The sequence below is a fragment of the Chaetura pelagica genome, unplaced genomic scaffold, assembly GCF_000747805.2.
Source record: "Chaetura pelagica isolate M959 unplaced genomic scaffold, ChaPel_1.0 scaffold1145, whole genome shotgun sequence".
In the NCBI taxonomy this organism is placed as follows: domain Eukaryota; kingdom Metazoa; phylum Chordata; class Aves; order Apodiformes; family Apodidae; genus Chaetura; species Chaetura pelagica.
Window position 1 is genome coordinate 257,710 of NW_009953300.1, and position 14,332 is coordinate 272,041.

General features: G+C 43.5%; 1 protein-coding gene across 1 annotated transcript in view; it reads left to right on the forward strand.

Moving 5' to 3' along the window:
- The first annotated feature begins 248 nt into the window (after nucleotides 1-248).
- SMARCD3 (SWI/SNF related, matrix associated, actin dependent regulator of chromatin, subfamily d, member 3) overlaps nucleotides 249-14,332 on the forward strand; it is a 48,876-nt gene continuing 34,792 nt past the window's right edge. Inside the window, exons 1-3 of the mRNA XM_009998042.1 lie at nucleotides 249-326; nucleotides 10,750-10,979; nucleotides 14,103-14,145. Of these exons, the coding sequence (XP_009996344.1) occupies nucleotides 249-326; nucleotides 10,750-10,979; nucleotides 14,103-14,145 (351 nt within the window). The remainder of the gene's footprint in view (nucleotides 327-10,749; nucleotides 10,980-14,102; nucleotides 14,146-14,332) is intronic.

Below are 14,332 nucleotides of genomic sequence, written 5' to 3' on the forward strand. Positions count from 1 at the left end.
TCTGTCCCTGCAGAGTAAACACACAGAACCCGGCAGCACAAACTATTTCTGGCTTATCAGTGGAGGAATGCAGCAGCTGAGGCTGAGAGCGAGTGGGCCGTCAGGAAGGCCCTGAAGGGGCCCCCTCCCCACTCCGCGCTATTAGAAGTGTGAGAGCCCAGCAGGACTCAGAGGGGAGAGTTGGAGAAAAAGGCAGAAAAGGGAAAGAAAGAGGAAGAGAGAGAGTGAGAGAGGCTGAGCAGACCCTGATGGCTACAGACGAAGTTACAGGAGGGGCTCGCAAAGCTACGAAAAGCAAACTTTTTGAGTTTCTGGTCCATGGGGTGGTGAGTCGGGAAAGTTAGTGAGCTGGCTGGCTCTGAATAGAGGGATGAGTGGAAACTGGAGGCTCTGTGCTGGGCTGGATCGGCTCCTGCAGTGTGCTCCTGGGGCGCTGGTAACTGCCTCGCCAGGAGAGCACCGGGGTCGGTAAAGCCCCAGAATATGCACTGATTCATTGATAATGTAGACTTGTGTCTGGGGGGATGTGTGTTGTGATTTTTGCTTTGATTCTCCATGAATGGTGAATAGCATGCTTTTGAGCCTGGTCATGGTGCAGAATCTGCACTGGATCTGACCCAAATGGGCTTGTAGGACACTTTGTTCTGTAATCAAACTTGTGTTTTGAAAAACAATTCTGATGAAAGCCTGATGAAGCCTTGTGGTGCTGCCTCTGGTTCTTGTCTCCAGTCTTGGCTCTTGTGTATCCTCTGGCTACTTAACAGGTGACTTTCAGGGGCTTGAAGAGATTAGCTCTGCAGATCTGTAACAGTCTATGGGAACTCACCCATGAGAGAATTTCAGGGTGCTGTGTTAAATTAAAACAATCCTTCAGACCTTTACGAATCTTCCAGCTTTTGTTTAAGAATCAGGTCTTCGATCTCCATTTAAGGGGAAGTGCTAACCCTGTTTTGCTGCCATTGGAAACGATGTTCCTTAAATGACTCTAGTGATTGAGAGCAGTCACCATTTATAACATTTGGTTTTCTTGTACTGATACACATTTAACAAAAATAAGACTGTTAAAGAGCCCTGAGGAATGCAGATGTTTGGCTACTGATAGTCCTGGGTGTTTTTGCTCTTGAGCATTCTGGCACCTCCTTGGACACCTTTTTTAAGACATCAGATGGGGGCTGTTGTGCAGATCATAGCAGTGGAGCTCACTGCAGGCTCCTCAGTTGTCTCTGTAATTCAGGCATAATCCAGATGTGTTGGAACTAGTGTGTGTCCTGCAGATCCTGGATGTGGTGGGACTTGCAAGGCTAAGGGCTTTCAGGTGGCATTCTGTCTTGGTGAGAACAGTGAAGAGCTGAGGTGGTGCCAGGGTAGAGGAGGAGTCTGCAAGATTGGTGGGTGCAGAGGGCTGGCTGGGGAGCAGGTGAGCAGTGGTTTTGGTGTGGACATATGGGTTCATTGAGGTGGTCTGGCCCAGGTTGGCTGTAGTTGGGCAGAACCGTAGGCAAGTTTGGAGGGGTGGGCGTAAGGGATGCTTTTGCCTTTTCCAAGGTTTCTGTTGGCATTTGCACACCAGTGGACTTCCTTTAGTATCAAAAAGAGTGTCAAAACCAGTTAGGGGTATTTGCTTCTTCCATGTCTATATGGACTTATGTAAAAGCGGCATACTGGCCTCTTCAGCATAGGAATCTTTAATTTACGCCAGAATGAATATAGCAGAACTAATTTCCATTACTTATTTGGATACTAGGAAAATCTGCCTTTTCTGCCCTGGGAGTTTTGGCACTAGTGGCATCTTGAATATCTGCATTTGTTTGTCCCCTACTTGTTAGCAAGGATGAGGCTTCTGGTCTGTGATTCTGTTGTCTGAACACCTCTCTTTTCCTCCATGATGATCTCCTTTAGTTCTGTTTTTCCTCCCCTGTTCTTTCCTTTAGTTTTTTCCTCATCTCAGGTTAATTTTGATCAAAACACAGGTTGGGGTAGTCTGCCTTCCATTACTTAAAAAAGATTTAAGAAGTCATGTCTTAATTTTGTCTCTTCAGGTCCTGAATTCTACCAAATCAGAGAATGTGCCATCCTAGCAATTACCTTGAGTTTACATATTGCTGACTGTTACTATCCATAGTGTGTCAGCACCTGAATTCATTCCTTGAAAAATCAAGTTACATAGCAAACTTTACTGGACTTCTTTGGAGTCAGATTCTGCTCTAATTTCAGGAAAAAATCTCTGCAAAGAACTTCTTAATATATATGTTTTTTTTCTCTAAGATAACATTTTTATTCATTTTTTTGCAGGCTTCTTTTTTTTCTTCTTATTTTTTTTTTTCCCTTGCCCAAAATTGCTGGAGGCACATAGAGGTAGAATGTTGTGAGAAATTGTTTTGCTATTGAACACTTAAATGAACAGGATAATTTTGCTGCATTTCCTAAGGGCAGTTAGCTTTTGGATTCACTTGACCTTTCTCGAAACATATGTTCCTTTGCTAAGGTCACTTTGCCCTTTGCTCTTCTGCACTTGATCTTGCCTTTGTTCTTTTCCATATTGCCAGCTTGGACAATGTCTTCTTCCTTGTGTGTCCCAGTCAAATAGGATATCTCTGAAAGGTGATACCACTTACAGGTCAAAAATCTCAAGTCATTCTCATCTGCTTGAGTTCATGATAGTTTGTTGCACCTCTGGTTAGCAGTTCTTCTTAAAAAAATTAAATTTCTTTTAGTTATTTACTTTTAAAATTATTTTATACATCTTGCACGTTATTTTTGTGAAAAGAGAGGATTTTTTCCCAAAGGTTTCATTCTTTACTTTGTCCTTATTTTTGTTCCTCTGTATTTTTAGCACCTTTATGGATAAATATGTCTTTAATCACCACATTTATGTTGATTTCTTTCTTTATTGACGCATTTTCTGCTGTCCAGTAGTACATTTCAGGCTGTCTTTATGACATGTCCCTCTGGGTGTCCAGCTATTGCCTTAAATTCTGTTGACCCAAACCAAGTTGTTCATTTTCCTGCAGGCCATTCCTCTGGACCCTGTTGTAGGCCTCTCTGCTGGCTGGATCCCTTCAACGGATGTTACCTTTGTCTCCTTTTTTTTGCCTTACTCAATCAGGTATCTTCCCCTATCACCTTGGGAAGGTCCATGGTGCAGATCTTGTCAAAGCTCTTGTCCAGATATCCGTCCTCTTGCGACTCAGTTGCTGCAATCTTCTCTTTGGTGCTTTGTCCTGTTGACCTTGACTGTGTCATCTTCACACAAGAAGCTGCTGAGAGGTTCGTTTTCTTGTCCTGTCGTTCTGACCTTTTTAATCAGCTGCTGTGTCCTTTTTCTGTTCCCACTTCATCTTCCTTCCAAAACCAATCTGTTTAACTTTTATATCTAAGATGCACCTATAAAGGTCTATGTCCCTTTCTTAACAAGTCATATTTGTATTTACAATATACTTGCTGTCAGTTCAAATCACCTTCTTTTTCCCATAGTGATCTTGTTCTTTGTCCTCTATGCTGGGCTTAGGAAGCTCTTCCTGTTAATGTAAGTCCTTATCCATATTTATTTTCTGCTAATACACCTTTTTTTTTGTAGCTCCTGCTAATCTGTACAGTTTAATATTAGTTATACATAAAGACTGCTAATTTATACAAACATATGTATCACTTCTGTGACTCCTTTGCTTATCATCATTCTTCTTTTTGTCTGGTTATCTACCTTTCAAATTTGGTCATAGAATTTTATTCAAAGTACAGCAACTGTATGATATGAAATGGTGTTTAGTACAGTGAAAGAGGGTTCTCAAAGCATGCCATCATGTCAACAAATATTTTAATATAGTGATAAATAACTTGTTGCCAGTGTTACAACAGACAGAAAGACAGGTCTGGTGCCCCAAAGATGTGTTTGGAGTGTCCAGTAGATTTATCAGTGATGTGGAAAAGGGGATAAGCAATGAATTTCATAAACACTTTTTGCATTGCCTCATAAGTTTCTGTGTTTTAAATGAACTGAGACCATTCAGGAGGAAGGCTGGGATGTCATTGTGGGTTGCCCAGTGTGTAGCAGCAACCGCTGCTGCTAAGAAAGCAAGGAAACTGGTAGCCTTACTAAGAAGAATACAGAAACAATTGTAAATCCATGACATGTACTTACAAGAATATTTTTCTGATTTTGGTCATCTGCAACAAGAAGAGTAAATTTGTAATGGGAAGTCTGTGAAGACTTCATCTATGAGAGAATGGGTGGGGTTTTTTATTTATAATACCTAAGGATGGAGACTGGTTAGGAAAGTTGTAAAATCTCTTGTCACTGGAGGCTATAGGCACTGGGTAGAGAAGTAAACATTTATCAGAGGATGGAAATAACTGGAGAGACTTCTTTGAGACAGGGAGGAGTTGGGTGACTTCAAGGACTCATATTTCAGTGTATTATAAAAATTATATTTGGATATAAATACAATTATTGCCAGAGCATAAATCAGCTCACATTAGAAGGTCTAGAAAAGAGCCTTATGTCCTGTGGGTTTGGGGCAGTTTGTTCCATGTCCCTGACACATGGCTGCGTGGAGTTCCCAGTGACACTGGCAGGGAACAGGTCCTGGAATGGAGTCACTGCTTTGCTGCATATGTTTTTCCTGGTCAAACAAGGAGGTGTTTGGGGTGAGGGTATGGCAGCCTGGAGAGACCAGGGGACCTCACCACAGTGAAGACATTGGTGGGGCAGGGACTTGCAGCAGCCTGGTGAGAGAACATGTGCAGCGCCGTGTGAGCGAGCTGCCCACAGAAACCCAGGGTTTGTCCTTTCCTAGCCCTGGGACTAATTGCCGGCTAACAGACACAGAAATGTTCACATAAAATTAAGGAAGGTAAATCATACTAATTCTAGCTAGGTCTTTAATAGAGAGCAGTGTCATTTAACTCTGTATGGGCTTGTTAAGCATATTTGGGTTGCTCATTGAGAAAACCTGGATTTGCTGATGAGTGTAGGTGCACAGATATAATTGATCTGAAAGGTGTTTGAATTGCTCTTCTATTTTTTTGAAAAAGAAATACTGTAGGAACATGTATCACATTGAATCATTTAACCCTGTCCCTACTTTCAGGGAGCAGCAGAAGACTGCATGGCAGTACAGGAGCAAGGCAAAAACCTAGTGATGCTTCATCCAAATGCTCTGCACCTTGTTGCTCTGGAGCTTTCTGACCCAAAGTTGCCTTCGATGTGTGTTGTACCTCTGTATGGATTTTGTTTATGTAGGTTAGTCCAGTTCTGTCTCCCTGAAGCTATATAAACTTCTAGCATTCATGGTGTGTTGTGTCAGGAATTTTTGCAGCTTATATTACATAAAGAAGTACCTGATCCTGCGAGCTGCTAGCTAGATTAATACTTGTAAGGGAAGCACCGGGAACTCTTTACAGCCTCCTCTCTCTCTCTCCATGCCAGTCAGGATGTTGCAGAGCTCATTTGTTCCCTCTCCTCTCCCAAAGCCATCCTCTTAACAGGGTCAAGAGGTGCATTCTGGTAGCTCTTCATGCAAAATCTGTTCCAGACATTCTGTCACACTAGTGAATGTGATCAGATCTATTAAAATCAGCAAGTTGATGGAACTCAAAGTGGTATGTAGGATTTGTTAGTTTCAATTCCAAAGATTATTATTTTTCTTGGTTGCATCCAAGTTCTTCATTTGAGGTTTGGTGTTTGATTATTCTGAGCTGTGAATGGACATAGAAGGGGGATCACTGAATTGCAACTCAAGTTAAAATTCACAGTTCTGTAAGTGTGATGTTTTCTAAGTCAAAGATTTTTGGATTGTCATGAACATTATTTAAAAATGTGTGGAACATTTAGGCCTTCATTCTAGGGTGTGAGAGCTTTTGGGAAATGGAGAAAGGCAAATACAGCCGACAAGCAAGAAGAACTGCAACACTGATGTTTCTGATTACTAAATCCCTAAAAGATTCACAGACATTAAAAAACCTCCTATGGGGTAACATCTGTAGTTACAGAGAGAAACCACCTACAGCCTCTTTCTTGTATTTCTCAAAGTCTATTCTGAACTAGCACATTCAGTGGGAAACCATTTGTGCAGTCAGAAGCCTGTTACCATCAGACCATATCAGTCTAATCCAAATTTCTGAGCTGTCCAGTGAACTTCTAGTGACCCATTCTGACCTCCAGACAGCATCTGGCATCTCCTCTTATGTTTATTCTGTATTGAAATACAGTAATGCCTTGACACAATATGTTGTCTTGCCAAGGCAGCTTCTATTTTTGGTTTTATAAATACATTAAAAAATACATTAAAATATATTTTTAATTTAAAAAAATAAATAAATGTATAATTGTTGCTGTTCTCAAAAGTGTCAGTGTCTCTGTTTCAGGGGAGCCGTGGCTGTTTGCTCCCTGTCCTGGGAGGTGGACAGGGCCTGTGTCTGTCAGGACAGGAGGTGCTGTAGGTGCCGCTCAAGGCTGTATTGCCTTGCAGCGATTCCCTGCCCTCAAGTCCCTTTCTGAGGCTCTTGTAGGTGTTTTTGCTTTGCTTTTCTTGACACTGTCTTGTCCTTTTGCCTGTCAGTTCTCCATACCTTTATCTGGTATGTCCAGACAGGAACCCTCTTGGTTTTTTTTATGCTTCACCATTTTGGTTACTATGATGTTGATGTCCCTGGAGAAGAGGGCACAGTAGAAAACACAGAAAAGCACCACTCCAATGTTGTCTAATTTCTGCCATCAGACAGGAGGAGTTCACTTGAAGAATGAAAAAAGGAAGAGGCAAGAGGCCATCCTGTGATGTGAGGTTCAGGCAGAGCAGAAAGCCAGATGTGGCTTGGGAGGCAGGGACACTGAGGTGGCAGCAGTGTTGGGGAGGTGGTGTCCCTGCTGCAGGGATGGGGTGCTCAGCTCCAGAGGGTACAGCCAGGGCAGGGATGGGCTGTGTGCAGAAAAGGGGACAATCACAGTTCTTCGGATCAGCACACACAAAGTGTTGGTTGTGTGTGTTTCTCTGCACCCTTTGCTGTTGGCCTTGCTCTGCCACTCTGCTTCTTGTTTCATCTTCTCAGAGCTGTGAGAGTGGTCCTTTCAGCTGAGGGCATCCTGTGCTCTTCCTCATTTTGTACGTCCCACAGTGGTTTTACCCCCTATGCAGTTAAGTGCTGAAGTGGTGCAAAAGAATACACGTGAATGGAATTGGGAGGAGAAAGGATGGATAGGAGTGTGAGTAAGAACAGAATTGGGCCCTGTGGAGAGTCCTGGGGTAGATATCTCCCAGGAAGGAGGATGAGTCAGTGCCATTTTGTGCTGCAGCCTTCGCCATGGGTGATACTTGTTCAGGACAGATTCTGTCCCTCTGAGGAAGAGAGAGGCAGATCCTAACCCACAGACAGGTGCAGCTCCGAGAGGTCTTTCAAAAGATGTAATGTCATAATAATACTCTCTAGTATCAAGACTTTTTTTTTTTTATGTCAGTATTATGAACAATTCAGTGTATTGTCTGTCACTGTCTTGTCTTGCACATGTTTTTAGGAACAAAATAAGCTTTTAGATAAGGCAAGGTACTGCTTGTGTGTTCTCCTTCTATAAAAGTTCTGGTATGGAAAGCATTTCTGTGTCTTGGAGTGTGGTGGGCTTGCAGCAGGGAGAGGACAGTTGGGCAGTGACTAATATTTTATCTATGGGTGATACCACAGATGGGAACATGAGAAGGGAGGCGAAGGAATGAGGTGCGGCAAGGGGTGAGACTGAATGTGTTTTTGCTGGAGCTGTCTCCTCTTTCTGTTTGTCCTTTCTCTACGTTTATTTTGATGCTTAGCAAAGGGAACTGAAGAAAGTTCAAAGGTGTCAGATTTAGACTGAGAGTAGATTTGGCTTGCTGACCTTGTTCTCCAGGCCTTATGGTGTCCTCTGTAGGAGCAGAGAAGTGGGCCTGCAGTCTGGTCCTCGTGGCTAGGCAGTTTCCAGGAGGGATGGGATGAACATGAGATGGCTGTGCCCAGGATCCTGTCTGCTCTGAATGACTGTGAAATGTCCGCAGCTGATTGACGGGCAACAGCAGGCCCAGTGCTCTGCTCTCTGCTGGAAGGAGGCCACAATGTGTAGACTGACAGACAACAGGGAGATTTTAAATACAAGCTCAAGTGACAAGCATTTTCTGGGCCATTTGTTTCTGCTGACTCTGCCTGGGTCAGAGGGTGGGGGTGAGTACGTGGGAACCGAGGGAGCTGCTCAGTTCCAGCCGTTTTCCTTCCTCCGTGTTTATGGGAGAGATGTTTCCAGCTCTGCACAAATCCTCAGTTTTGCCTGTTGCTGCCTCCTGCTGATGCTCTCTGCTCAGTGGGCAGCACAGTCGCTTCCTGTGTGAACACGTGCTGAATTCACCTGTTTGACTTCCTGCCCCAGCCCTCCTCTCTGCCCATACCAACTGCTGCCTTCAGTTCTTTGCTGATCAGTCTTTCCCCTCTGTCTTTTCCGGTTCCTTCGTGCACATTAGTCAGCACAAGGAGTATCTAAGACTTGTGATGATCAGGGAGTGCCCCAAGCTGGGACTTTGGGGACTACAGTGGATTTGGGTTGTTAATTTGGAGATGAAGGTCCAAATTATATTTAGAGTCATATATAATTAAATATTTTAATTTTATATTTAGAAATTATAAAAGGATGAGACAAAGATTAAATAAACTGTGTTTTAATTTTTTATTTTATTTTGGTTATTGCTGGAACAAAAAACGTTTTCATCCCACCCCCAGTGGACTGTGTTGCATACCCCCTGTGGTGCATGCACCTCAGTTTGGAGACCATGAGTATACTTCTCCCAAGCACTTTCTTGGTCTTTTACTGTAACTCAGAGAACTTTGGTAAGGTAACTCAGAGAAGTTTCTGAGCCAGATGTGTTTTGTGTGTCATTAGCATCCCCTGACTGACCACTTCGTGGCTAGACATCCCCTTTTGTTGGTCTGTGAGCCTGACTCCTCCTGGCTCCTCTGGAGGCCCCAGTGGATGTTCTGGAAGGGGCAGTGAACAGTCAATCCCCAGCTGCCCTCTCCAGGCCACTCATGACTTTGCAGAGCTCTAGCAACTGCCCTCTTAGGTTACCTTGCATTAACTCTTTCCAGGTGGAAAATCATAGTGTAGTTACTTTTACTTAAGTGAATGCAGTTCCTTCTGTGCCAATCTTTGTAGTTTTGTCAGATCTCTTCCATTACTGAGCTGCAGGCACCAGAACTGCACACAGCACTCAGCAGGTGGGCACAGCTCGGGCAGTGGTGCAAGGATGTTCTGTATTCTCTTCCTCGTCCTTCCTTTTCTTTATTGGCTTTTTTGGACCTCTAATAAGCAGTGAACTGATTTTTATTTTATTTCTCTGGAAGTCTGTTTCAAATCCAAGATCTTGCTTCTGTTGGGCAGCAGTCAGCTCAGAGCCCATTGTTTTGTATCTGATGATTGAATTGTTTTTCCCGTGTGATTCACTTCAATATGTATTTAAATCCATTTCCATCTTCTTTCTAGGTGTTCATTCTGTCTCACTAAGTCCTTCTGCAGTTCTTAGAAGCTGGGCTTCATCCTTGCCAGCTTGAATAACTTAGCATTACCAACAAACTTTTCACTTTCTTGCTTTTTTGTCTTTCCTTTTTTTTCCCCAGGTTGCTTATGCATATGCTGAAAAGTGTGAATCCTAGCAAAACTGTTCACATGCCTTCCTTTTATTTTCAGAACCAATTACTTTTACTTCATTTCTATCCTTTAACAAACTATTTACCCATAATGGATGCCACTGCTTCTTGGTTTCCTTAGAAGAATTTGTAGACGGATTTGACTTTCAAAAGACTTTTGTGTATGATTGTTCTTACTCACTTACTGGTTCAAATGCTTTTACAGTGTATGTGTATTTGTATTTTCACATATACATAGACATATAATAAACATCTTGATAATTACTAGAATGAAACTAAGCTCCCCATTTTAAATTGCATTTTACATTTGGTAATTATTTTACCATTGTTTTGCCTTGATGACTGTAAATTTTTAGGATTTAGAATTGAGTTTACAGTATGTCTTATACAGCATTAAGATTCTGATTTGACCCAAAGTATCTCTCCAGAGCACCCTGAAGTCAACATGTCAGGACTTCAGAATGCCTACAGGGGCTGCTGACAAACTACCATATTTCTTTTATTTTTAATTTTTTTGTTTAATTTTAGAGGCTTGATCACTTACATGACCTTTCCTTAAAGGATTCTAGTTGCTTTATGAACATACACTGCTTTTCAGTGTAGGTGAACGAGAGGACTCTTAATGAAAATGCTTTATTGTCGTGTTCTCATAGTTCACCTTTGCTTGTCCCAGTCTCCCTGCTGCTCCAAGCAGCCTAGTCAGTGCACAGGCTACATACAGCTCTGCAGATGTGAGCTGGCCTGGAGCTGTGATTAGCAGGTTGCACTCTGTGCAGGTGCCATGGGGCTTTTTCTTCGGTCTGAAGGTAGAGCTTTCTGCTGTCAGCTGGACCGGATTTGTCACTGACCGCTGAGTGTTCTCCTAAGACTAGTACTTTTCATCCCTGTTTCTTGTCTGCTTTGTCATTGAATTCCTCCTTTCGATGTCCAGGAAGTAGCAGTCCAGAGCTCATGTGCTCTGTGCTGCCGCTTTGTGTTTATCAGGATGGTGACAACATTGAACATGCTGGAGCTGGAGTCTGATTTTGTATAAATGTTTTTGCAGCCGAAGAAAAGGGGACTAAACTGGCTCTTCTTTCTGTTCTGCTTCTTCTCCAGCGACCTGGGATGCCATCAGGAGCTCGAATGCCCCATCAGGGGGCTCCCATGGGTCCCCCAGGTGCCCCGTACGTTGGCAGCCCCTCTGTGCTCCTGGGGCTGCCCCAGCCCGTGCTGGAGACCAGCAGGAAGCGTGCGGCGCCGCAGCAGGTGCAGCAGCAGCAGGTGCAGCAGCAGGTGCAGCAGCAGCAGCAGCAGCAGCATCCAGCCACCCAGAGCAGGACCAGGAGGTGAGTGTGCCAGAAAGAAAACGGGAGGGCAGCTTGAGGAACTTTTAGCACTAGGTAGGACCTATAAGATCAAATGAGACAGAAGATGGGCATGTTGTCAGTTTCTTAAAGCAGGAGAAACATTGGTAAATTTTACTCTTTACTTTGTGAATGGTCTTGAACAAACTAACCTCTACTCATGCCTGGTTTTGCAGTCACAATGCTTTTGCCTCACAGGTTTATTGGGCTATAAATCTGGCCATTATATTTAGTCTTTAAAGTTAATGAACAGTTCTTTCCTAATATACTCTGCTCTGTGTAGTTTCTTTGATCTCTGACTGGCTAACAAAATGGTTTGTGAGTGAGACGAGTTGAAAAAATTTTTGTTGGTCACATGAATACTTGTGCTATTGTCACTCAGGAGAGTGGTCATAAAACTTGGAATTGTTGCATATGAAGTTGCATTCCTGCATATGAAGTAAAGAGGTATGCATAGGAAAGAATTTAATAGAATTAAAGGGATTTTTTTAAAGGGAAGTTTCTTTTTAAAATATGCCCTCTTTGTACATTGCTGAATGCATTCTCTCCTGAGTAACAGTTCACTAATTTCTTTTTGCAACTTACTTGATCTCAGCAGTCGTGAATTCTAGGTGTGAGCCAGTTCCTGATAAAAACGTAGGGTGCAGCCATCTGGGTGGTCTGCCTTTTGCAGAATCCCTATGGGTCTGTATAGAGATTGGGTGTTCTGGTGGGGTCACTGTGTCAGGTTGGAGGTAAAGCATGACTCTCTAAGCTCAGTGCTTCAGAAGCCCTGCTCTGTCCAGGTTATATGCCTTGGATCAGAAAGCCAGACTTGGGAATGCTAGTATCTGGGATGCATCTGGAAAGTACTCCAATCCTGAGTGTTCTAATTGAGTGAGATTGAATAAGACTGAACACAGAAGGAATGTGTGTGAATGCAGCACCGTGTGGGTTGTGGAGCCCTGGCCCAGCACTGGCCAAAAGGCGCCTTCCACAGTACCTCCCAGGAGGGTTGCCAGGAGCTACCCAAAATAGGGCCTATGGTAGGTAAACCTGAAAAATTGCCACTGCTGGATAATTAAGATAAACTTTATTCACTAACTGGTTTACAGACATCATTTGAAATAATGTTTTCCAAAAGTCAGTGGCCTAACTCACAGAAGGAAGCAGTTCCCCATCCTCAGTTCTTCATTTCAGTGCTTCTAGTTTTGAACCCAGCAGTAATCTCTGCTGTAGGGAGACAAGCTCACACCAGTGCTTCCTAGGTACTGCCATGCCTTCCCTCCAGATAATGTGTTGAATGTTTTCCCCCTGTTCATTTTCACCTCTCTGTTTCCCATTTAAATTTTTCTGTTTTTTTCAGGCCAACTTTTCTGACATCTTGGGTCCAATTCTGAGAGTAATTGAGTTTTATGTTTTATGGCACAAATGGGCCAAGAAGGTATATTGTCCTTTTTGGCACGTTTGATGGAGACAAAACTCTCAATTTCTTTAATACTCTTGGACAACTGGTTGAGACCCAAGTTGTTGGGGTTTTAGTTTGTTACTTGCTTTTTAGCTGCAAGCCTTTGGGGCTGTTGCAGATGCATGTGTATCCCATTTCCCTTTGGGAGGATGGAGCTTGCTTGGACATTACTTCCAGATTGTGTGAAGTGTTTTGGTGCAGATTTGATTTTAGGAGCTGTGGAAGGTGTTGGAGGTTTATGCCATATAACAATCTGTTATCCCTACACTTTCAAAAAGGGACCCTGTTCACCCGCGGAGCTGGGTGTGACTGGGTGGGTGAATTTTCTGCCCCAGAGGAAGGATGTAGTTTTCACCTCTGGGCACAAAGAGTTCCTCAGGCTTGGCCTTTATGGGGAAGAATCTAAGAACCTGGTATTTCAGGCCAGGCTTATTAGAAAACGTAGGAAGGGAGTAGGCCACATTGATGTGTATGGAAGCAGCTTTTACGTGGACATGGGTGGTGACAGATCTCCTGTATGAAAAGAGTGAGAAGAGGCATCCTTGTGACGTGGCAGAGCAGCAGCAGGCAGTTCCCTTTCTCCCATTTGTCTGTCACAGGTGGAGTGATTAACCTCCTGCCTAAGATAAAGGCCTCACAAATTATAGGGCTGAAGAATAAGGCCTGAATTCCCACTTGACCCTGTTAGAGCGAGCTAGGTGACAGGTTTGGTGAGCACAAACAGTTCTTGGAGTCTGAAGATTTCAAAAGACAACGTATTTGGCAGTCTTCCTGACAGTACCGCTTCTTAGGCACATATATATTTGTGTGTCTGTAACAAGGACTACTATGTTTTTAAAAGCATAGATAGATAAATGTCCTTATGTTTGGGTCTGGAAACATGAGGTATATACAGTGCAGGCACATGTGTCTTCCTACATGTGCATTCATAAAGATGAACACGTATTGTATGATTCTATGGTCTGGTGGGAGGTGTCCCTGCCCATGCAGGGGGGGTTGGAACTAGATTATCGTAAAGGTCCCTTCCAACCCAAACAGTTCTGTGATTCTCTAATACGGAAACAAACCTGCTTACCTTTGTATATCACTGATGCAAATACATTACAATAAGACAAATATATGTAGTAGGGATGCTGTGTATGTGCGATGGGTTTCATACATCATATGCAATACACATACATATGTGCATTTCCATCAGCACTCAGTTTTGGGCACGAATGAATGCATGTCATCTGTTTGGACAAGTTCATGCTCTGTTTAGTAGCACTGAGCCCCTGAGGTGTGCAGGGCACTGGTGTGTCCGTGCAGACCTCACACCTGCTCCCTGTCCTCCTGCCTGTGTTCTGTGTCTCTAGGCAGCACGTGCACACGCACTTGCATACATTGCTGCCCTGTACCACAGAGGATGCTGTGATCAAAGAACTTGCACACTTCTTTCCAAGATGCATAACAGACAGCCTGATTTGTTCTTTGCTAACTACCTCCCCAGGCTGCTGAGAGAAGGGGTCCTAGGGCCTGGGCATGGGTGAGACCCTTTTGCTGATGCATGCACAGCTGTGCACCAGCATGTGGAGATGTCAGGATAATTTAGCAGGTGGCCTCGTTACTCCTAGATCTGTCACCATGGTAACGTGTTTTTTTCTTTAAAAAATGTACAGTGCCAAGAGGAGGAAGATGGCTGACAAAATTCTCCCTCAGAGGGTGAGTCGCTTTCATTTCCTATTCCCTTCACAATCAGTTCAGCATCTTAGTGTAATTAGAGGGATTTTAGAAAATACTTTCACTTTTTGTTTAAAAATCTAATTAAAAAGTAAGTAGGCAGTGGGTGAAAGTCTGGAGCGCCAGGCTGGGGCTGGGGCCGGGGCTGGGGCCGGAGCCCCCCGCCCGG